The 25,121-nt window shown below is 30.4% G+C and overlaps 2 protein-coding genes across 9 annotated transcripts; one reads left to right on the top strand and one right to left on the bottom strand.

Moving 5' to 3' along the window:
- Window positions 1-1,479: 1,479 nt before the first annotated feature.
- On the bottom strand, window positions 1,480-7,834 carry LOC129913841 (mediator of RNA polymerase II transcription subunit 6). 2 transcript variants are annotated; one of them, XM_055992748.1, is made up of 5 exons: window positions 7,710-7,834; window positions 7,274-7,493; window positions 7,035-7,209; window positions 2,447-2,552; window positions 1,480-1,826 (listed from the first exon to the last, which is right to left on the bottom strand). In XM_055992748.1, exons 2-5 carry the CDS (start codon window positions 7,468-7,470, stop codon window positions 1,486-1,488), a joined length of 819 nt encoding a protein of 272 aa, XP_055848723.1. In that variant the 5' UTR covers window positions 7,471-7,493; window positions 7,710-7,834; the 3' UTR covers window positions 1,480-1,485. The 2 variants fall into 2 exon arrangements, with proteins under 2 accessions (XP_055848723.1, XP_055848724.1); XM_055992749.1 differs by lacking the exon at window positions 7,710-7,834 and adding an exon at window positions 7,546-7,645.
- Window positions 7,730-17,728, top strand: LOC129913842 (N-alpha-acetyltransferase 80). Of its 7 annotated transcripts, none has more exons than XM_055992752.1 (3): window positions 7,730-7,802; window positions 16,752-16,863; window positions 17,000-17,728. In XM_055992752.1, exons 2-3 carry the CDS (start codon window positions 16,831-16,833, stop codon window positions 17,501-17,503), a joined length of 537 nt encoding a protein of 178 aa, XP_055848727.1. In that variant the 5' UTR covers window positions 7,730-7,802; window positions 16,752-16,830; the 3' UTR covers window positions 17,504-17,728. The 7 variants fall into 7 exon arrangements, 6 of the variants coding, with proteins under 6 accessions (XP_055848727.1, XP_055848726.1, XP_055848730.1 ...); XM_055992751.1 differs by lacking the exon at window positions 7,730-7,802 and adding an exon at window positions 10,100-10,402; XM_055992754.1 differs by lacking the exon at window positions 7,730-7,802 and adding an exon at window positions 14,750-14,768.
- The last annotated feature ends 7,393 nt before the right edge of the window (window positions 17,729-25,121 follow it).

The raw sequence follows: 25,121 nt of genomic DNA, 5'->3' as shown, positions 1-25,121 counted from the left end.
CATTTTATCTCAAGTCTGGTACGCTGCTCGCGCTAAATTTTAGCTCACATACAAATTATCGAAAAATTTTTATCTGGATCCCATACAAATTATCGATAACTTGTATTTGAATTTTATTTCGGCTAAAATTTAGCGCGAACAGCGTACCAGGCTATACAAATTATAGAAAAATTTTACCCGAGCTAAAATGTGTCCAATACAAATTATCGATAACTTTTATGTGAATTTTATCTGGGCTTATTGATCTTAAAATGTACCTAAAAGTCTGGTACGCAGCTCGCGCTAAATTTTAGCTCCCATACAAATTAAGCCTGGTACGCTGCTCGCGCTAAATTTTAGCTGAGATAAAATTCCCATACAAGTTATCGATAACTTGTATGGGATCCATTTTATCTCGGCTAAAAATTTTCGATAATTTGTATGGGAGCTAAAATTTAGCGCGAGCAGCGTACCAGGCTTTAAGCCTTTTATAGAAACTCAAATTATGATCATGATGAATTGTGATGGGTTCCGTCATGATGGGTTGTCCCATGATGGGCTGGGTCGACCCGAACGAACGGAAACGAAAATTTCTCCAAAGGAATACGACGATATATTATAAAGATATATTAAATAAATTGAGATTTGAACAAAAAACTTGAATGGACTATAATTTCTCGAGAAATAATTGTGATACATGATTTAATTAAGAACAATTTCACAGATCGCTCTAAATTTTAGTTCCCATACAAAAAGTGTTCATCTTCATCTCTAAAAGTCTACGATAAAAAAATTCTAGTACTCTCCACGAATTTCAAATTTAAGCTCATGTTTGGAGAGAAACATGACAGACAAAGCTTGACAAGTAAAACATTTTTTTAAATTTTCGAAAGTGTGAGTCGCGGTATTCTTACCCAAGACACAACACAGATTTTTCTTTCTTTAGAAAAGTACAAAACTTTTGATGTAGTAAATTCTTAGAGGATATAATATATGGAGTGCTTGTTCCAATACCTAATACATTGTAACGCCATATGCATGGATAGGGGTCGCTGCCTTCGTTTTTCAGTGCGAGTCCGGTTCCACAGCTGTAAATAAACACGCTTGTTGATGACAGTCATCAAATGAAAATAAAATGGAGGCATGCACTCATCGAAAAACTTAAAGAAACTAGAGCCCTCTATAAAAGCTTCACGGAACTAACAGCACAAGCACTCCATAAATTATATCCTCTAAGAGTAAATTTTACGGTAAAACAGGGATGCCACTTAAAAAGGCCTCAAGTTTTTTGTATCAACTTATTATACCTACTACAGTCGGATATCGAAAATTAAGCTAAGTTTGCAATTTAAATAATATGCAAAATCACTGCGTTTTCAAACTGTTAAGATGGATTAAACTATAAATATTTTTAAATATAAATACGGATTTATCATTAGTGTTATGTACTTTATAAATTTATATTATGGTCATACTGATACTGATTTAAAAAAATATTCCTTAATTTTATTGCAGCTTTATTTTTTTCTCTGGTGGTGGTTTCATATCGACATTTTCAACTTTAATATCAACTCCACCTTGCACAGGTGTGGGACTTGCCTCGGGAACATTTGAGTTATTCGTATTGGGTTCTTGTTTGATGGCCAGCATACCATCTTGCCCATCAGGTCGAATATTCTGATTTTGCTGCTGCTGTTGTTGTTGGATTTGTGGTGGAATTGGTGGTGGGAATTTGCGAAGAAGTTCCATTAGAAGCATATCAACGCGTTGCATTTGAAAAATAGTACCACTTTCATCTTTAGTTTGTGATGCATCCTTCTTGGTAGCCGCTTTGGATTTGTCCGATACTATGAAATAATAGTTAGTGTTTGCTAAATATATACAGGGTGTCCCAAAAGTTAACGTCGAAACGAAAACGGTAGATAGGGTAGGTGGTGACAGTTATCAGAAAAATAATAAAAAAAATCGCAGCCATATATTTTGGGAGTTATGGGCATTTGAAAAAAAGTCGAAAAAATGGTCACCCTGTGACGGTTTTTCATGTGTGGTGACTACAAATCTTAAATTTTCTCATTTTTTTCTTTTGTTACGGAACCTTGAATAACCCTGCTATCAAATGCATTCAAAAATTTTAACTCAGCTGTATCAGTTTTAAAGAAAGTATTACTTTTTTACCCAACTTAGTACTAAAACATTTTACATGACTCTAATTCAATGAGCCGTAGTGTAAAAAAATACACTACAATGTTTCGGCAAGTTACCGTAAAAGTTGGTGTGTTCAATTCTCTTTTCAAAATGGTATAACATTGTTGGGAATATTCCATAAATAACCGAGATAAATTTTTTTTTCTTAAGAAATCCGAATTTATTATTTTTCTGATAACTGGCACCACCTACCCTATCTACCGTTTTCATTTCGACGTTAACTTTTGGGACACCCTGTATATATATTTTTTTGTTCACTTACAAACTTTATTTGAAGCAAAATCCCATGTGTAGCCCTTATTTGGATGATATCGTGAGTAGTTACTGGCTTCTTCAAATGCTGATTGAAGATTGGTTACAGTTGAAAGCTGAAATATTATTTTAATAATTATAAGAAAAAAACGCAACTAATTTTTGTTTTCAAAAATGTGTTTGCTACTTCTGCTGTTTGGAATTAAAATTAATAACTTAATAAGAAAAACTGAAGATTTTGGTTCTTTATACTAATCAAATATTAGTCTATCATCGGGTAAAGGCTAGTAGGGTAGAAGGGGGAGCATTTGCCAGTGGGGTACCTTTGCCAGTCCAGGTTTTTTTCAAAACCAACAGAATATTAAATACCGAAAAATCATTTTCTGTTGCACATTTATGATTGAAAACTTTGCACAAAGTTTGACAGCTTTTGGCTTTACACGAAATAAATTAGACGCTTGTGTTAGTTTTTTAATGTTGAGAACCAAAATATGAAGGTACATAACCGTCGTAAATTGTAGGTATTTGTCGTGTTAAATTACTTTTTGATACAAATATCTTTTCAAAATTATGTGTACTATGCTGTGTAGAAGCGATTTTTTTACTGTTTAACTTATAAAAAAGTTATAAGTAAATTTTTGAAAGATTAGCTTGTGGGGTGCATTTGCCATTCGTTTTTGGGTAGGTTTTGCTCTGGCAAATGCACCCCATGGGGTACATTTTTTTTGAATAAATTTTTAAAAATAGAGATAATTAATATATCAAGATGAAAAAAATATTTAAGTGAAGATAATAAAGTCAATAATAATATCAGATAAAAAAAAATTAAAAGAAACGTAAAAACTTTGCGTTAAGTCAATTTTCCTAAATCCTGGCAAATCCTCCCCCTTCTACCCTACGCTGCTGATGCGAAACGAAATTTTTCGTCGGTCTTCAGCAAAAAACGAAATGCTAATGAAATCATAAATAATAAAATAATAGCGAACACACACCACGCAATGACAAACTGAACAAAAAATACTCAAATGTCTTTTTGCTGCGCACAATTATTAATTTCCCCGGCCATTGATTGTTTGCTTAAAAGAAGTGGAGACTTTGCAACAGCGATCAGCGTACTGCCTAACGAAAAGCAGAATGGGATTTTTCATTTCACATTAGCAGCAGAAGTCTATCCGGCATATACCATTAGATAAGATTTTCAAGATCAAAATTAACGGTACTTGACTGTTCTCATAACCAAAATGAAAAAAAGATATATTTTTTTCCAAAACGACTGTAACGATTTTGATAGAAAACTAATTGGTGAACTATCGCACATAAAATCCTACTCTTGAAAAAAAATTGAACCTTTATTAAGGAAGCTAGAACCTTTTTTGATTACTGGCTTTGGAAAAATCAATTTTTAACTTGTGAAATTTTCTTTTTTTATAATCTGCGCGCACTAAAGGGGTTTTGGGCCAAAAAAAGTGGGTCCCGGAAGTCCGTCTATGTCAGTCTGTCCGTCTGAAAACGAAGATACAGCCAAACTTGGTATGTTGCTCTATTTGGCGACTCTGTAAACGAAGATACAGCCAAACGTATTATGTAGCGCTATTTGGCGACTCTCCAGAGGGGTTTTTGGAATTAATTTTTTTGGACCAAAAATAACGGTACTTGTCTTGTCATATATGTATGTACCTAACGATTTTAGTAATGTTGAAATTTCTCAAAAACGGATCGTTTGAATTTTGTTAAAAAAATTCAAATATAAGTTTTGAGACAAGGTTTATCAATGAAAAAAAATTTGGAAATCATTATTAACGGTACCTGCCATAGAACGGTTTTTTTTTAATCCGATTTTATCCTACTACTAATTTAATTTCAATGAATTTTTTTGTAAAAAAGAATTAACATAATTTTAATATATAAAATTTTTAAAAAATTAATTTTTGGATTTTTAAAAAAAGTTTTGAATTTTTTTTTTTTAAACAACAAATTTTCGAAAACCGCACATTGAATCTTTTTGAAATTTTGGTTTTAGATGTTGATCAGTGATTTCTACAAAATAATATACCAATTTTATTTTAAAACTTTTTCCAAAAAATCATTTATACAAAATTGGTTTTTTTAAATACGGTTCTAACGATTTGGAATTTTTTTTCTAAAAATACATATTAATAAAACAAGTGAAATTACATACTTGTTTTGGAGGGCAATTGTATTTCAGATGTTGTTTTATTTTTTTGAAAAACGATTTTTATGTTTTTTTTTATTTTTTGTTTTTATGTACCTACAATAATTACAATTACTAAATTTTTTATATAAAGTCCTACAAATTCTAGCAACATGAACCCTAAGAGCAAGTTCGTGAGACCTAGTCATGCATTTTATTTCAAAAGGGATTAATTAATTCTCGTGAATTCTTATTAAAATAAGGAATTTCACAAGTAGTGTAAAAAAAAAAATAAATTCTGTTTTAATAATAAATTAACCACCGTTTAAAATGATCTTTTACACAAAACCAAGTACATATGCCATTTGATTTCTTGTATAAAGTAGAATTTTTAGAAAATCGTTAGAACTGTTTTAAATAATTTTTTATATATCTACAGCTATGGACAAAGAAATAGCACACTTTTGATTTTTCTTACAAAAATTGGATTTATTTGGGACCTCTTAACTTATATATTATAATTTTTATATCAGCGCATGCATTAGCTTATGGGGATTCATAAAATTAATAATTATAAATTATTTCATTTCAATTCAATTTTTAAAAATTATAATTTGTAGAGAACACCCTTTTTTCTTGTGGACAAAGAAATAGCACACATTCCGAAAATCATAAAAATAATCATTTCTAAGCAAAAATTCTTACAATTTCCAATAAATTCAATACTACTAAGTTAGTAACTTGTTAGTAGACCACAGTTTTTCAAAGTTCTTTCGCACCTCTTTGGTAAACTTTCAACTAACGTTTGGTATCCACTTTGTGGAGTACGGTACCACGCTTCTTTGATTCTGGCCCAAAGATCGTTTGAATTTTCGAATTTTCTTTCCTCAAGCTTAACCTTGACATCAATTTATAAATTTTCTATGGGGTTAAGATCGTGAATTTGAGATGGCTAGGTGCAAACATCGATTTTTTCGTCGAGAAATATGGTTTTTTGGTAATCTAATGTAATATTAAGACAAAACAATTTATCAACTCTGCCATCCACCTAACCAATGGGTCCTTACCATGCCAGGAAAATGCGCCCAGATCATCAAATCCTATCCTCCTAGTTTCATCGTCTTGAGATAATACTTTGGCTTGTCCTTTGAACATTTAGGGCGATGGACAAATGTTTTGTCATCGGTTCCAATGCGGTAAACCTTTATTTCATCACTCCAAAAGGCTCTCATTCAAAACTGCATGTTTTTATTCAGATGTTTTTTAGTCTTTTTATATCATTGGATTTTTCTTGCTTACCTGTCTATACAACTCAGCATCATTAAGTATCCTTCTTAAAAGTCTGCTTGACACTGTTTTCGCCGAATTCTATATTTACTTCGGGCAAAATCGTGCGAGATGACTTAAAAGGCCCACATTTGCGTTTCTTTGTGATCTCTCTATCCACTCGTATGGAAGTTTTGCGATTTAGTTTCAGAGAATACATTTCTACTTGCTCTTTCTAAATAAATGGCTTTATCCATCATTTATTCGAAAAATTTAGAGTTTAAGCTAATTGAGAAGGGTTTTTCCCTTGACTATGAAGATCGAAAGTAATTTTCCCTATTTTCGCAGTTTAATAATTTTGTTTGCCTATTTTTCTCAAAAATACTTGTTTAATTAAATAGTAGCAATAAAATAAATGCATTTTCGTCCACTAGCGTCCATTTGTGTCCACTAGCGAAAGAGACAGAAAAAGCATTTTATTGCTAGTGCAAATAAATATAGAAAATAACGGTACTTTTAAGATATTTTTGTCTCCATCACTTTATTTCGACAATATACCAAAGGAAAAAAATTCCTAATATCTAAAATTCGATTCGCATGATTTTTCTCAATAGTGTGCTATTTCTCTGTCTATGGCTGTATAAACATTTTCTAACATTTTTCAATAAAAAAAAGTTGGTATACCATTTTTAAGAAATTTTTAAAAAATTGATTTAAAAAAAAAAAATTTTTTTAATATTTTTTAAAAATCCAAAAATTTATTTTTTGAAAATTTGTATGCAACGTTTTTGCATTAAAATTTTGGTTGTAATCTGATTGTCGTTTACGAGAAATTTTTCAACAAAAATTTTGAAATATTTTTTAAAAATTCAAAAATAAATTTTTTTGAAAATTTGTATATAGGTAACGTTTGTTTAAACGTTTTTGTACAAAAATCTTAATCAAAATCGTTAGAACCGTTTAGTTTAGGATGTAGCTCGAGGTAGGTACACACAGACAGACACAGACGGAATTGTGGGACCTAGTCTCATTGTTATCTCAAGTTCGATTTTTTTCCGAAACCTAACTACCTACATATATCGCAAGTAAAAATTATGTTGTGACTCACTCTAACTAATTTCAAGTTTCTTTTTATTTTTTTTATTTTATTTAAGTTAAATGGTATTTGGAATTTACTTACAATTCGAGAGTTAATAACGTTAGCTAGATCGGGAGCTTTGTAAATCATTCCAGCAATAATATAATAATCAGCTAATGGGGTTGCTTCAGTTGGACTATGTCGATGTTGTTTCCGAATGACATACAAAATTGGTTCGGCTACATGCAAAAGAATATATTCTACTCCAATCATGTTGCTAAAATAACAAATAAATTATAAATATTAAATCATTAAAATGGTTTTAATTTTATTTTTAATACTTTAACTGATCCAAACTCATATGTTGCATCCGAACTGTCTCGTTATTACAAACCCTATCGTAGAACGGGTTTGATTTGCGCGAAAAGTAATCCATAACATTGGAAGGATTCAACGACGGAATCAATTGCGAATCATGCCAAGACACCCACAACGGGTTTTCTTGGGTAAATGGTGCTACTAATCGATTCTGTAGCATTTTTTTATTTTTTTGTGGTTAGCCTATGTAAACAGGAAAAGAAAACAAAATTATAAATAATATCAAAAATCTCACTTTTAAAATTGTCAATTGTCATCGCGGCACGACGGCGACATCGTCCGTGAATCTAATTTTAAATCATGCGACTGCATTTTTTATTTAAAAATTGTTTAGGGGTCAATGTTTTGTTTTTGCATTTGAGAAAGAGGAAATATCAATAGAATTTTTTATTTCTTTACTTTTTAATTTGTTGTGTAAGTTTTTTTTTCTGTTGTAAAGAGTAGAGTGGTTTAGTTTTTTTGTTAAGTCCGCGTGTGAAATACGTGAAAAAGGTAAATATTAAAGTAATTATTAATTATGTAAATATAAATTGTGAATGTTATAAATGTATTAATGTTATTTATTATAATTTTATTTAAAGGAGAAAATTAAAAATTCTCCCAGAAAAAAATTGTTTATGACGTTTTACAAATTACGAAAAAAAAACTGACAGCATTTTTGACTCACGTTCGGGTGTTTAGTTAGTAGGTGCGTTCCACAAAGTGAGATCTCTGAGGAAAAAAAATTTAAGCTGAGCTTTCACTTTTTTTCGGAGATTTCTGAGATGAAATTTTTTTGGATTAAAGCCTGGTACGCTGTTCGCGCTAAAGCCTGGTACGCAGCTCGCGCTAAATTTTAACTCCCATACAAATTATTGAAAAATTTTATCTGAGCTAAAATGGATCCCATACAAATTATCGATAACTTGTATGGGAATTTTATCTCTTTTAATTAGCGCGAACAGCGTACCAGGCTTAAATTCTTATTTTTTTGATATTATTTTGTTTGTTTAACAAACAGCTATATTAATATAAAATAAAAGTGCTAAAAACATGAAAATTTTCCTTTAAAAATGAGTAATACATAAAGGGTATTCACGACTCGATGCAAGTCTTGTATAGTTGCAAAAGTGTAACATTTTTTACACTAAAACAACCAAAATGTGCAGGCTAAAATTTTTTTATACTTTGGACTTTTGCTATAACCTAAACCCTATTTTAACAAAAAAAATACAATGGAGCAAAATTTGTCTGTTTGTAGAAAAATAAAATTTTGCACCTTTTTTTTTTTATTGGATCGTGAATACCTCTATAAATAATTAAAGTTGATATAATTTGTTTCACAATTGAATATTTGAAGAAAAATTGAATTTGTGTGAGCCCAGAGAGATTTTTCTTTGTGGGACGCGCCTAATAGATACGTTCAGATTATTGAAATTTCAGACTAGAAGCTTTGTGTAATGAACCTGTTTTGAACATTTCGGAACAGATTTGCGAAAAATGTCTAAAAATGTGGTTGTTGTTTTTGTTTGATGTTTCTTTATTAAACAGTTCTCATGTTCTTTCCGGTTCTGTTCTAATTTTTTCCAATTAAAGGAAATTATTTAATTTGAAATTCGAGCTAAATTAATTTGCAAAATTATTAGAAGGTATTAGAAAATAAATTTATAAGCCTAGTACATATGTACTACCCAACTAACAAATTTGCTTCTATAAAGCTTTACAGGTGTTAATGTAGCTCCTGTAAAGCTGTATAGAAGGGATATTGCTTGTTGGGTAATGAAGCATTCAACCCGTGAACGTTCGTATGAAGGCTTGACCACACCGGAAAGTATGCGGTAGCGGTACGGGTAGCGGTACAGGTACTTCTTTGAAAAAAATTCCACACCTGAATATTGATGTTCCAAGTTGGAATTTTTTTTATATAATTACCCGTACCACTACCGCATACCCTTCTGGTTTGGTCAGCCTTGAACCCACCTTGAGAAAAGAAGTGGCTTCACAGCCGTTGAACATGAAATTTTTAAATACTACTATTTTATTAAATTTTTATACATAAATACGTATATTCCCACCATATTTATTTATTTTACCGTAAAATTTTACAGTCAAAATTAACCACATACAGATGGTAAACTCTTCTAGGCTTGACCACACCGAAAGGTATGCGGTAGTGGTATGGGTAGCGATAAAACGGAACTTGTATTAAAAAAATTCCACATCTGAACGTTGATGTGTCAGTTTGGAATTTTTTTCATACAAGTAACAAGTATCCGTACTGTACTCGTACCGCTACCGTATTCCTACCAGCGTGGTCTTTACTTCATACAAAATTGTGCGGAAAAGTTTAAAAATAAAAGATTTTCCATACAAATTTTGACAGCTCATTTACCAATGAGATATGCGGTTTCATATCTCTATTATCTGCTTTTTTTTATACCATGTTAAAAAGAAGCGTTTTGTTTGTGTTCACTTTTTTTTTATTTAAAAAAATTATTCAAAACTAATTACCTGAACTGAACTATTTTGTACCATGACTATAATCGAGTTAAACCAAATAAATGAGTATATGGATGTTGAAAAACGCACCAAATACAAAATTTATGAATGAATTTCATTGTTGCCTCGTACAAATTTATCCTACATTTGCTTTCTTATCAACATTTATTTACGAAAGTGATTTAAAAAGAGGAAATGATAAATACAATAAAAAAGCAAAACAAAGTAATTTGACATTTCTCTATTCCACTGACATTTTTAGTTTAATTTTCTTTTCCCACTTCATTTGGCTTTTAAAATAATTTTCGTTGTTGTTCTTCAACACCGTGTAATTTTTCAATTCTATTTATTTTTTTTATAATAATTTCTAAATTTAGAAAAACACACTCTCAGCTACAACAAATTGTGGTGTTTTTTTTTGTCTTTATTTTGTCGAACGAAAATATTCGAAATATTAATAAAATAATAAAAAAAAAAACAAAATATAATTTGTTGCTGCGTGTTGTAGAGTGGGATTTTCATTGCTACAGAATTTCGAACAAAAAATTGGAGGTTTCAGTTCAGTATTTTCATTCCGTCGTGGCGTACCGAGAGACGAACGTACAAAAATTATGGTAAACACAAAATTTTTGTTTTGTTTATTATTTTGTTTAAATTATGTAGATTAATTGTTGTATTTTTGTAATATATACTTTCAAAAACTCGTTATGTGTATTCACACAATATTCTCACCTTGTTATGCAATTTATTGACCTCCCCGGTTGAGTTGCCTTATTCATAATTTATATAAATTTTTTGTTGCGAATATGTGGTTTTTTTTCTGGACTTTTTCCATGAGTTTTATTTTTGTACAATGTACATAATTTTCAATTGGCACATTCGATGGACCATGCACCTATCTCTCCTCTTTCCATGTCTTACTCCTCTGGTCGTGAATCTAAATTTAAAATTATCATAAGTAGGTATGTTGTTAGTAGCTTGATCTAGTTGGAACTTCATAGGTAGGCAAATTGAAATATACCTATGTACTTCGTTTATTTTCCACGACAGTGGAATGTAGAATATTTATTTTTATCATAAATTTAGTGTTTGCATTTTCTGAGATCAATATTTAATAATATATATTTAGAAAAGATTGTATCAAGTGAAGAAACACTTTGTCGGAGAGCATTAAATTGATGTTTCAAAACGGAAGTTTCAAGGACGTTTTTATTTCAGACACATTGGACATTGGTGTTATTATTATTATTATTACAAATTCTTTATTTGATCAAAACTCGAAATACATTTGAAAAATTATATAAGAACATTAGCATGGCAAAAAATATATTTGCCGTCTGCCTGAAAATTGACATTTATCGAGAATAAAAAAAGAAAGTTTAAGATTAGATATAAAATTTATAAATAGATTATGTAGACAATTGAATAAAAAGATTGAATTTAAATAAATAATAAAAATTTAAATTTACTCTAAAAAACTGTTTCGGTAATCTAAGGCATGATCAATAAAATTGTAAAGGTCCTTCCAACCCCACTCTCCGTTTAAAATTTGTTTCGCTTCCTGGTGATTGAGAAAGCTTTTGGAAAAATAAAGTCTTCGAAGTTCTTGTAGCATTGGACAAACGGCTAAGAAGTGGTTGACATCTTCGATTTCATTTCGATTGCAGAGGTTACACCTGGGATTATCATTTCTGTGAGGTTTGTAATTAAGATTTAGCATCTCAGTTCTTGCTTTAAACAAAGTACCTATTTGATTTGCAGAGAGATTACTATTAAAATAATTGTTTACGAACAAAGTGTGATTAAGTTGCTTATAGACCAATCTGCTTGGAGAGGTTCTAGCCCTATTCAAGAAATTGAGATACAATGAATCATCAACCAATGCAATACATTCATAAAACCTACCTTTCCAATTAGCAAGAGTAGTTGTACTTAGGTTTAGATTAAATCCGTGTGCATTTGCTATTTCATACCATTCTTTAAACGGTGATAAATTCCTTCGGAATGCGAAATCCATCATTTGCTTATGAAGATTTTCATTTGACCTTTGCATTACTTTTACTATATAATCGGCATTAAATTTAAGATTTTTTAGAAAAATCGGAGGGATACCTGATTCCACATGTATAGCGTAAGTTAGTGTATAATTTGGAAGTTTGAATATACGTTTAAAAAAGAAGCGCTGCACTACCTCAAATTCATCGAGATCTTGGTAACCAAAAACTTGACTGGCATAACATAAGCATGAGTTTATAGTGGCTTCAAAAACTCTAAATTTTGCTGAGATGCCTATGTACTTATTGCAGAAGATTTTGTTCCATATAAGGTTTATTGCAGTTTTTGCCGACAAGCATTTTTCCTTAACATGGGGCCGGAAATCGAGATTGCTACAAAATAGAACACCTAAATACTTGAATTGGTTAACCACCTCTATAGGTTCACGATCCAATGACCATGCTTCTAGCGGGTTTCTCCTTCGACGGGTGCTTTCAAAAATCATAATTTTTGATTTTGAGGTGTTTATAATCAGGTCCCATTTATCACAAAAGTTTTTAAGTCTATTAATTTGTAATTGTAATGTGGTGGGGTTATCCGCCAAAACAACAAGGTCATCCGCATAAAGTAGTACCATTGGACATTGGTGTTTGAGAGAAATATGATAAAGTCCTTCGACAGTTGTTGTGTTTTATTGGAAAATGAGTAAAAGTTAATAAACGGTTAACAACAAATGATTGCTAAGGATAAACAAAGTTTTTGATAAACTTATAAGTTCTGGAACCTTCAAAAAGAAACGATTAATTTAAATAAATAAAATCAATCATTTGTTGTTGTTTTTAGTGCAAAAAGTTAACTCAGCTCAAAACTTAGTTACCAGTTAAACAGGTCTAATGATGTTTTTTTGGTAATAGCATATTCAAATTAGCCAAAAAAAAAGTAAACCTCGGAATAAAAGCTAATGAACGAAAAAATCATTTTTCTCATATTCTTTAACTTACGCTTAAAGTCCAAACAAATCTCATGGCCATAAGTCCGCAAGTTCATAAAATTAATAATTAAAATAAATCTTCAATAGGTTTGCGATACATTAGTTCAAGGTATTTTTTAATGAAAAATCCCAAGAGACTGAAGACAGTAGTATGTTATCAGTATAACCGTTAAATAATAATCACAACATACCAAATAGATGCAATGGTACCTAAAATGATTAAATTTGGAATGCTTTTGGTCTATTATTTGATTTGTTAATAAAAAGTATCGGAATGCACATGTTTCGCCTGTTTTTTTAGAACTTGCTTTGCGAAATTTCGACTTGCGGAGATGAGATTTTTCTAGACTCTTGAGAATGCACCCCGTGGTGCGCTATTGTGTGATGGACTATGACGCCAGAGGTCTAGGCATAGAGGAAGGAATACCTAGAGACGCGACTTCGGTTGGTTTTTCTCTTCCACCCTACAAGCTGCAATGAGAGGAAAAACTCCACAGTGCTTATATGTGGTAGTTTTCCCGTGCATTTTAAATGGCACCAACACATTCAACTGTGGAGTTGAGCTCAAAACAATTAAAAACAATTTAAGTGCTCAGTAGGAAATAAATTCATAAAAAAATAATATAATAAATTCAAAACACGAACCTTTTTTTTTTATTTCTGTACATATTTATTGAAAGGTGGGTGTCTGGAGTGAGCTATTTGAGCTATTCAAGTTCATGTACAAACCAAAATCATGTTTAAATTCAAAATTTGTGAGGACATCTACTGATGAAAGGAAGGTATTAAACGAATTGTACTTTTCACACGTATTCACAGATAGGAAAACAAGAGAAAAATAAGAGAGATTATCTGAAATTAAATTTGCGGGTGTTTTAGGTAAGGGGGGTACGAGTCGGCTCTCTAGGTATTCCTTCCTCTATGGGTCTAGGTTCGATTTCATGAAAAAGTGCGTCCGTGCTTAGCCGTTCAGACTCGGTTGTGAATTGTAGGTACCTTCCTTTCTTGCAAATCGATTACATGCACAAAATGGAATGGTTGAGAGTTGTTAGTCACTTGGCCTTGGTCCTTTGTAGGGTGTCGCATGTATTACATGTCATGCCACAAAATGTATTTATTTAAATATGCTTTTTAATAATAAATTGATAAAGTGATCATAAAGAATGACGACGATATTATAATAAACAAGATGATTTCGTTACAATATAGATTATAATTTAAAATAACATTATTCTTTATTATTATAACAGTAAATCGCATTTAACATGAGTTAAATTTATGTAACGTGAAATAGCTACCTGAATATTTTCAAATTCTTCCTCGAAATGTTGAACAAATGTTGCTTTTCTCACAGAATTGAATTGGAAGTTAGCAATATAAAAAAATCAAACTCGATATAACAATCAGACATGACATTACGATGATAGAGAATGCAAACAAAAATGGATTCCGAAAGCATAAACTACTGAGGAGAGTTTCGTCAAAGACGAAAGTGAAATTTGATTTTCTGGACGAAAATTAACGGTACTTGTCATATAACCAAAAAAAACCTACTTTTCTCAACCGATTTCAACAAAAAAATTATAAGAAAGCTTTTCAGAGTTTTATATAAAGCGATTAAAATGAAAACTAAATACAATTTCAGCGGGTACAAAATATTTTTGTATTAAAAAAAAACATTTTTTTTTTTAAACGGGTCGACACGATGGTACACTGTATATTAATAAAAATAAATAATTTGTCTTTAACAGAAATATTAAACAAAAAATGCAAATTGGTTCAAAAATGCATAATATTTGAATAACAGAGGTTAACAAAATATTTCAGAAATATTTGGAACATGAACAAAAATTGAAATGGAACAAAAATACGAAGATTAACCTGAATTTAAAATAACTATTTAAAATAGAATCATTCAAGTTATTTCGGTCCTTCACTAATGGCTCAGATTCATTCATCATTACTTAAGAATGGCGCTCAATCCGATTTAAATGGTTAGTCACATAACTCGTTTCAAACCAGCTGTTATTAAATGTTTTTAAATCTTGGCATTAATTCAACGTGTTTTTCGCCAAAAGTTCTTAAAGAAAGAATTTAGTTTTATGGGTACAATAAATAAGTGATTACAAATGACGACTCAAATTATAACAAGGAGGTACTATAAAAATTTAAACTTTATGACCTTGCATTTTTCTGTGTTTCTTTTTGTTCGTTTTTTACCTTTTATAGAATTTGATTTAAGTAATTTCCTTTTGTGTAATATGTAATATATTTTTATCTTAGAGGCCATAGCAAACACAAAATGCAAATCAGTTGATCACTGCTATTATTTTTGACAAGTTGCTTATAGCAATTAGTGAATAAGTTTATTAGAAACAAAATCGAATAATTTATTTTTTATTTTATAAAGTTAATACAAAATTAGTTAAAAATGATGTACTTAGCAGTTGTAACAGTGATATATAGAACCTTTGATCAAAACCAGTTTTATTATAAAAATTCAAGTGAACTCAACTATGACAGCCTCTTATTCCAGGTACGACCTTCCGTCCTAAATATTTAGTCCCTAACGTTTCTGAACCTGCCCACCACGCTGTTAAAATTATTTTTTTGCATGTGAACAAAAAAAAATTTACTCATAGACTTGGTTCCGTTGATATTGAAATCCAATGGATATAACATTTTTGAGGCTTTTGTTTTCAGTTTCTACACTAAGTAGGTAAGGTGGAATCTCATAGCTAGATTGCTGATAACTCCCACCACAACAAGCTCAACTTATAAGGGTTGAATAAACCGTTAAAATACGATAAAATGTAACTCAAAAAGAAAAATTTAACGTAAACAATTAAAAATGTTCGTAGTTTTTATTTATTTTTAGTGGTCTTTATTTATTAAATTCAAGAAATGCGGCACTTTTAATTTAATTGTTTTTTGAAATTAAGTTTTTAAATTCTTATTTGAGGAATGATTGTGTATTGTTTCACAGGGAAAAATTCAATTAATTCTTGGAAGTAACATATTTCATTTCAATTCACTTGTGTACAAAAAAATAGCATACATAATTTATAGTCACGGGAGATTGTGATTCTGTCGTCCCAAATGTCACAAGACATGTTTTTAAAACTCGGCTGAGTCTAGATAGGAAATTATTAAGCTAGTCTCAACAAAACACTTGGCAATTCTAACTTGACTTACGTGTTTTTAGGTAATCGTTATTTCGTAGAAAAAAAAAATTAAGTGAGTGTAGAAGACATTATAAGATCGACTTAGGCGGTTATGTCTTGTGGCCACTGGATATGGCGGTTGTGACTGTAAAGTTGTACTGTGAAATTTAAATCTATTCGTTTTGACATTGTCCTAAATTGCTGGCCGCTTTTCTGCGTATGTAAATTTTAAAGATTGTTCTCGAAATTCAAATATTTACCATGACATTTTTTCTGTAGGGAGTCGAGCATCCTCTTCATGAGTTTAGATTTAGCTTGATTGACTGAAAAGGAGTTTCTGGAGGATCTATAAATTAACCCGTGTTCACTTTGACTTCAAGCCATATACAAATCAATTATCTTGAACAATAAATTTTTTTTAGTTATCATTAATTAGCACCAATGAAAGATTAAAAAAAAAATTAACTTTTTATGCTTATTATTACTTTATTTTATATACCAACAAATATATATAAGAAATTTATCTGGCCTTGTATTTCGAATGGTTTTTTTTCAAAATCATATCTTACGCGTCATTGACATGTTAAACCTTCAAAGATTACTGATGTGTATTTGTTGTGATTCCCTTGTTAAAAGTTTATCCAAAATTAAATGTACAGTATACATATTTTATCAGATAATTGTAAATTATCTAACTACATTTCGTTTGGTACCACAAACCACATAATCAGTGTAGTAAATGTGTTTTCTGTTGTTCTTATTGCAAAGTAATGAAAATAAAAAAAACATTTTTTTTTATTTGAATCTCTGCAGATTATGTTAAAAATATAAACAAAAACTTATTAAAAAAATATAGAAAAACGATAAAACTGAACAACTTACATAACCTGATATGAAATACAGAAAACCGGAACCATACTATGAGGTATAAATTGTGAGTTTATTTCAAATTTGATAATATTAAGAATTAATTCAGAATAGTAATTAAGTCATAAATAAATCTAATTTAAATTGATTTAAAAAATATAAAATTTAAAATCAAGTTTTAAAATTATTCACAGGGACTTCCACCGTTCAATGTCTCTGGCAGCCCCTTCAATGTTGTCCCAATACACAGGTATCCAGAACTCATGCAAGAATGTTGCAATCTCATAAACTCTGAATGGCCACGAAGTGATACGGCCCGAATGCGTTCACTTGTGGCATCCTGCGATACATTGCCAGTTAGTTTAGTTCTAACAACAGACAATCTATGCCGTGTTATTGCTCATTGTAAATTGAGTGCGATACCAAGCAAGAAAAGCGCCTGCTTTGTAGAATCCGTTGTGGTTGACAAAATGTACCGAGGTAGAGGTCTTGGAAAACTAATTATGAAATGCGCCGAAGATTACTGCCGAAGTGTTTTGCAATTAAAAGCTATTTACTTATCGACAATCGATCAAGAGGGCTTCTACGAAAGAATTGGCTATGAATTTTGTGCACCTGTTTCTATGTATGGACCGCGTCACTGTGAGCTGCCTTCTTTAGAAAATGCCAAAAAGAAATATATGAAAAAGATTCTGTAAGCACAATGCAATGTTTGGTGGGGAAACAAAAACAAAACAAAAAAAAAGAAAGAAACTTATGCTATTCCATTATGATTTTATTAAGTTGAAATGTTTATGGAAAAGAGATCACTATTTTTTTTGTGTTGATTCTTTGCACATATTGCTGGCGTTTTTAGTGAAAACAAAAGAAACTTATAGCACTTTCCATAAGTGATCCTTTTGCTGACAAAAAAAAACACAAAAGATGAAAAAGAAGAAGATACAAAACCTCCACACACAAATATTTTTAAGTAAATTATTATTTTTTTTTTATTTAATTTGTTTCTATGTAATAATTTTTATTTTTTTTATATTTTGTTTTGCATAAAATATTATTTAAAAAAAAAAAATATTTTTGTTTTGTTTATTTTTTGTTGAAGTTTTTTTTTTAAGTTTTATTTATTTATTTTTTTTTTATTTTAAAATTTTCATCCAAGTCTTCCTAGAAGGAATAATTTCAAAGAAAACAAATTCCACCATTTTGTTCAATTGTTGCTAAAAGGATTTAGATGTTGTATGTAGATTTGTTCTGTAAAACAAAATTACTGTTATAGATGTTGAAGTTGCAATTAAACTATGCAAAGATTTTTTTTCAAAATTCGGAAATTTTCGAAAATTCTTACAAAAATATTTCATCGGTCGAGCTAGGGATTTAGTAATGTCATAAAATGATTATTGTTATTAAAAAGATCTTTTAACTGTATGTATTGCAATTTTGAAGAATAATTACAAGTGGTACGTTCAGGAAACATTGGGCACGCTCAAAAACGTTAGGGACGAAATATTTAGTCAAGTTTGGTTATCAGAAAGTTGACTGGAAAAGGCAAGAAAAGTGTCCCTTACTCTACCTAAATTTCTTAATTTCCATTCAGAAAATAACGTTGACTAAATATTCAGTCTCTAACGATTCCTGGACGTGTCCATTGAACGGTAATTTAGTAAGATGTTTAGGAGATTCTTCTTGACTAATTTTTCTATTTATTTTCCAATAAAATTGCCTAAATTGGAAAGATTGACAGGTAACCAATCAGATACCCGAAACTTGACTAACTTTTTAGTCCCTAACGTTTTTGAACCTGCTCAATAATACAAAATAAGGAAATGCATATAGATTTTCCCAGAAAACGATCACGGATGTTCTGATTTCCATTCGAATTCTACTTTCTCCCGTTTTAGAATGTTAGCTGCTCCAAATTCCGTATTCGAACACATTTTGCGGATTCATAGGTGTTTCTGATCTACAATCCGAAATATTTTTGCCGTTTTCAATCCGGGTAGAAATTTGCTACCAGAAAACAATATCGAATGGAAATCAGAACAACTGTTTTCAATCCGTATGGATTCAATTTTCGTTTACATTTTTAAATTCGAACGAATATTAGAACAGCCGTATATGTCTGAAAAAACACAAGACATAAGAGGACTCCAAAAGAAATATTGGCTACAAGACACAGTTCTTGCAAACATTTATTTCAAGTGGAGGTCCAGGGTAACGTAATACCAAAAATATGGATTCAATTGTCCAAAATATGCACTCAAAGTATGAGTTTTTAAGGACAGTTTGGGGTTGAACTAAATTAATTGGTATCATAAAAGAAGGATTTACATTGGTGGAAGTAATTTATATGATATCATAATTATTTGAATAAAGCATTGTTATTCCATATGGTTCGAAAGAGGACAGTTTAATTAATCCTGCCATTGTCCTACGAATATGCGCATTATAGCCAGTCTTATGAGTTATGAGGTTGTGTTTTCGCTCACTCGCAAATGCCATTAGAAAATGTAAGTTCATGTCTATTATAGCTGGGCCTCACTGGTTTTTTTTTTTTGTAGCGAGCTGGGTATGCAACCAAATCGTACATTCTGTGGTAAAAGCATGCAATTTGTATGGTTGCTAGTCCTCAATATTAAAGGTCCACGGCCCCGGGTGCCACCCATCCCAGCAACTTCACTGTTTCTTCACACAAGTAATGTATGAATTTATCACTAAGAAATTTCTTCCATTGTTCAATCTTTGCATATTTTGATTACAACGTCAAATTGATAAGAAAAAGTACATAATTAGATTCCTAAAAATAGTAGTTTTCAAAGAACATAGTATGTTAAATGACAATGTAAACCACATTGATTGATGGAAATATTTTGGACTTGTTAAGGCTGATAGAACAACTTAGGTACCTATATAAAACACATTAATTTAAGCCTCACTAAGGCTGAAAAATATTGTAATAAGCTTAATTGTTCTGTAATGTTATAAATTTTTTTTAAGATAAGAGGGGGGGGGGGGGGGTGTAACTTTTGCTCAAATAGTAAATTAAGGAAATCCGTATTGAATTTTATTCCAAAGGGAGATTCATCACTCGTAGAGAGGCAGAAATTTGTCCGATTTCATACGAAAAAAAAAATGTTTACTTGAGTGACGACTCTGAATTCCACTCTTAGAGTTTTTTCTTGTCGGAAACACACTTTGAAGCATGATTCGTTTGAAATAGGAGAATATTCCGCTTATACGGATACGTCGCTAGGGCCGAATATTCTACAAATTGTAATTTTTGTTTTGTCCGTAGCAATAAAAAAAAATATTACTAACTTTTTATTTCAAAAACTCAAGGCCTTAAAATATTTCCATCAATCGAATCCTTTTAAAATACAACAACAATAACAAATCAATAATACTAATATCAGAATACAAAAACACATAAGACATAACTAAGTACACACATACTGTGTTAAGACACTTAAAAAATATCAAGCTTTTATAGAAGCTCAATTACATCTTATAGGTAACGATGCAGACAAAATATATATTTGTGATTTACTAGGCAAATAAACTATTATTACAAAAGAAGATTTAAAAAAAAAAAAAACAGACAAATGCTATACAAATTCAAAAAACACAAAAAAAAAAATATTATACATTTAATTAATTGTACTATTAGAATGCAAAATAAATAAATCTTAGATAATTGTTCGAAATACTTGTCATCTGGTGTGGTCTTCAATTTATATAGCTCTGTCAGTGATGTATTCTGAATTAAATTCTGTACCGAAAAAATAAAACAAGAAGACCACGACAAAGGACCAGTTTCTACAGTTCTATGTTTTTCTTATTTATCTGCCTTCAGTTGTATTTCTTCATACAGATGTAAGTATTTTTTGTTTTGTATTTTTTTGTTTAGGAATTCACTTGCCAAGTTCAAGTTCGAGGCATCCGAGCATCGTAATGCATCCGAGAGGTGGACTCTTCTTTATGCGGGATATATAAAAATATAATTAAATGCTCCGCTGCGGATAATGCTCTTTGATGCTGTCTGGCCTGGCTTCGAGTCATGAAACAAAAACGATTTTTCATAATTATTTTATTTTTAAAACATTAGACAAGCCATTAAATAGTTTACGTGTAAGAGTTTAAATTCATGTGAACAATTTGTCAGAATATTTTTAGAATTAGATTGCTTTGGCCATTACCGCGAGGGAATTTTTTGTTTTTTTTTTTTATATATTTTTTTGTTGTTTTCAGTGGCACGTTTTGTGTCAAGTGCATAAAAATTGTTGGCAAACGCTTTTATATCCGGAAATTCTTGCTAGGAAATTCGAAATAAATGAATATTAATTGTGATTTTTAGAGAATGCAGTTGTTTTTTTTTAATTTTTCAAAATGAAGAAAAAATAAAATAAGTCAGATATGAAGAAAAAAAACATAGGTACACTTGTGCACAAAACTAAGAGGAAACATTTTTTTTAAATTGGGTAATGATTTTTGAAAGGCTTTGTATCTCAGTGAAAAATGGTCATCTTCACGGCAAATGATAATCATTTATAGGATTTAAGTTTTGAGCCTATAACAATAAAGTATTTTTCTTATTTTTTGGCTGATTAAAAAAAAATATAATTTTTCTACTAAGTAGTAATTGAATTAAAGTTGTTTGAAGTGTATTGCTCACCAATATTGCAAATTTTTTTCTTAACCAACAAAAATTGATTTAAAAAAAGCACACATACGCTACAGTGACCTATTAAATTTTAACTTTGAAAATTGTTGCAAATTTTGTCGCTGTTTAGGATTTGTTGATTGTGCTCTGCTCGAGTTAAACAAAAGTTAAAACAAAAAGTACCAATTTGAAAGTATAGACTGAATTTATAAACGCATCAGTGAAGAATGCAGCAATGTGAGGAATAAGTTCAAATTTAACTTGTTGTAAATTTGTTTTTGAGATGGAATACGCATTCACCCCAGTTTACATTTCCTTTTATTTTAATTTCTTTATTGGGATTTGTTCTGTTTAATCATTGGATTTTTGTGTTTCTTAAATCTAAATGAGCACTCGGGCGTATGTACCGTACATATATTTTGTTTGAACTAAAATAGAAATTAGTTTAAAAATGTGTAAAAACTCCTCACGTTGGCTTACTTGTAGCAAATACGAGACTGAAATATGAAGTAAAAATAGTGTGTGTACACGTGATTGAAGTATACTTCTCACTTATAGAAACTCATAGGTCGTTTCAAATCAAATCAAAAGTCCTGACTCTGAGTTTATTTTCTCCCTTCCAGTAAAATTGAGAACAAATATAGGTCGTTTCAAATCAAAAGTCCCATGGAAAATTGAGCAAAAATAAAAAAACTCATTCGCTCACTGGAAGGAAGCATTTATGAAGCAGCTGAACTTTTTCTAAAATTACGATAAAATAATTAAGAACAGTTCTTGATATCCCTATTTTAATTAATTGATCCGTCTATGAGATTCAATGGGTAAGCCTCAGAAAGCGGAGGCAAGTCTCCTGGGCTTGCATCCCTCCATATCCGCGGGCAATACAAAAAAACATACAATTATTTATCATTTGAAGGCAGTTGGGATAACTTTGCCGAAGATATTGTTATAGGAATAGGTGAAGATGGACCAGAAATGTCCAGTTCATATGATAGCAATTCATAACTTAAAATTCTATTCGTATCTTTTCATTTGTATAATTAGGCAGTAAATATCTTATAATCTTATTAATAAACAAATTCAGATTTTTCGTTTGTTTCTCTAAAAGATAGACGAACTATTTCTTTTTTTTCCCTAAAAACAAATGTTGAAAACACGTCTACAGAGAATGAGAACAAATGTGCCATTATATTTTAAAGTGATATAAGTCCATGTTATAAGAACCATTAAGTTAGCTTTAAGATTAACCGCAACTAAACAGTATCGGTTTTCTAAACAAAGTATTGCAGCTAATGGATGTGTTTTATATTTAAACTATTAATCCAGTTAAATAAGGGTTTAACCTCGGAATGAATGTTAGTAGAAATTTTTTTTGCTCAATATCTTCCTTTTGCCATTCTATAACATATCTCAAAAGTCTAGAAAAATCTCATGTCCGCTTGTCGCGATTTCAAGGTCATATCGCGAAATGGAGATTTTCAAAATTAGCAAAAATAGGCTATGGTATTATATACACATATGATGCATGATTTCAAGGTATTTTTTAATGCTGATTCCAAAAAATCTAAAATCAAGACAATCTGACGTCTCTGGAAAAAGTTATACCTGTTTTTCATCTGTCAACTCATATTATTATAACAGTTGCTAGCTTACTACCGAAAGACCCTTAAAAGTTATGGTAGATGAACCAAATTTTGCATGAAGATTTTAGAATCCATCATTATTAAAAATCAAAACAATCCCTTACAAAAAATATATATACCTACGAAATAATGGTATTTTTTGATGGAGGGGCAAATTTTAGGATATGCACTAAAGAAGATTCTTGTTCATCTTAGGAATAAGTGCAAATAGGCTAATTTTTTCATTTTAATCTTTGTTTGATATTCTTTAACTACCCTCAAAAATCTAAAAAAATCTCATGTCTGCAAGTCCTAATTTTTTTGGTTTGAAAATAAGGTGCAGATTTTAAAAAATTGGAAAACTACACTTCAGATATTTGTGTCAGATCAACATGCGAATAAGGTGCATTACTTTTCAGGGATGGTCAGGTTGACTTGTTTGTGAGTTTTGTAGGAATTAGTGTTAAAAAATACCTTTAAATCATGTCGCTTATGTTGGTATACATATAAAAATTTAAACTTTTCTTATTAATTTTTTAAAATCTGCACCTTATTTTCAAACCAAGAAAATTAGGACTTGCGGACATGAGATTTTTTTAGATTTTTGAGGGTAGTTAAAGAATATCCAAACAAAGATTAAAATGAAAAAATTAGCCTATTTGCACTTATTCCTAAGATGAACAAGAATCTTCTTTAGTGCATATCCTAAAATTTGCCCCTCCATCAAAAAATACCATTATATCGTAGGTATATATATTTTTTGTAAGGGATTGTTTTGATTTTTAATAATGAATGATTCTAAAATCTTCATGCAAAATTTGGTTCATCTACCATAACTTTTAAGGGTTTTTCGGCAGTAAGTTTGCAACTGTTATAATAATATGAGTTGACAGATGAAAAACAGGTATAACTTTTTCCAGAGACGTCAGATTGTCTTGATTTTAGATTTTTTGGAATCAGCATTAAAAAATACCTTGAAATCATGTATCATATGTGTACATAATACCATAGCCTATTTTTGCTAATTTTGAAAATCTCCATTTCGCGATTTGACCTTGAAATCGCGACAAGCGGACATGAGATTTTTCTAGACTTTTGAGATATGTTATAGAATGGCAAAAGGAAGATAATGAGCAAAAAAAATTTCTACTAACATTCATTCCCAGATTTACCCCTTTTTTCTCCTTATTTTACTGTATTATATTACATTTTTGTGTTTGATTGAAAAAATTGATATTGTTCGAAACCAAAGCAAAATGTGACTTATACCACTTTCAAATATAACGACTTAACTAATAAAAATTAATTTAAAAAAATGTTCCACATACGCCACAGTGATCGAGTTAGTTTGAACTTTCAGAATTGATACAAATTATGGATTCAATAAAACTTAAAAAACGTGATATTGCATTGCTAAATACCAACAGTTTAGATGTCAGTCTTAGTTTAAACTGGGTTTAAAATATGACAAGTTACCCGTAGTATCGCAAATTGAAACGGAATGTCCGCTCGTTGCACCCCACAATGAATGTGAAACAGATCAAAATTTCTGGTTAGAAAAAGAGTTCAGATTATTTTGTTCACAGATTGAATTATTTAACATTACGAAATGAAATTAGAGTTGTAAGCCTAAATAAATTTTGTTAAATTTGCACCTCTCAGTTACTACAATGTAGAAGCTAAATATACAATTGAAAGCAATTGTGATAGAAATTATCTCAGGTCTCAACTGGGAATAATAATATTTGTGTTATCTTTAGCTTCAAGCACTTCACACTTTTATCACCTTATCTTCTGAAAGTGCTCTGACGAAAGTATATTTATTTTTTTGATGCTGTATAATCATTTAAAATATTCATACATGTATGACATGTACAAATGTACATGCCACTTATTGTTTCAGATTGCTCTTTATATACACATTTTAAGTTTTTTGTTGGCATGATTGTGCACTTTGAGAGAAATTGATATTCATAAAAATATTTGTATACAATTGTGACGATATACTTCAATTTTTGTTGTGTTTTTTTGTTGCTATAA

Source organism: Episyrphus balteatus, chromosome 3 (assembly GCF_945859705.1).
Source record: "Episyrphus balteatus chromosome 3, idEpiBalt1.1, whole genome shotgun sequence".
In the NCBI taxonomy this organism is placed as follows: domain Eukaryota; kingdom Metazoa; phylum Arthropoda; class Insecta; order Diptera; family Syrphidae; genus Episyrphus; species Episyrphus balteatus.
Note: the sequence above shows the minus strand (reverse complement) of the source record. Positions and strands in the feature narration are given on the sequence as shown.

Excerpts from the sequence above, each read along its gene's own strand:
- LOC129913841 (XM_055992748.1), bottom strand. The coding sequence starts at position 7,470 with ATGCTACAGAATCGATTAGTAGCACCATTTACCCAAGAAAACCCGTTG. Across the intron at positions 7,210-7,273 it reads ATGAGTTTGGATCAGTTAAA|CAACATGATTGGAGTAGAAT; the intron begins GTATTAAAAATA and ends TTGTTATTTTAG. Across the intron at positions 1,827-2,446 it reads TTTTGCTTCAAATAAAGTTT|TATCGGACAAATCCAAAGCG; the intron begins GTAAGTGAACAA and ends ATTATTTCATAG.
- LOC129913842 (XM_055992750.1), top strand. The coding sequence starts at position 15,206 with ATGATGTACTTAGCAGTTGTAACAGTGATATATAGAACCTTTGATCAA. Across the intron at positions 15,311-16,999 it reads ATGACAGCCTCTTATTCCAG|GGACTTCCACCGTTCAATGT; the intron begins GTACGACCTTCC and ends AATTATTCACAG.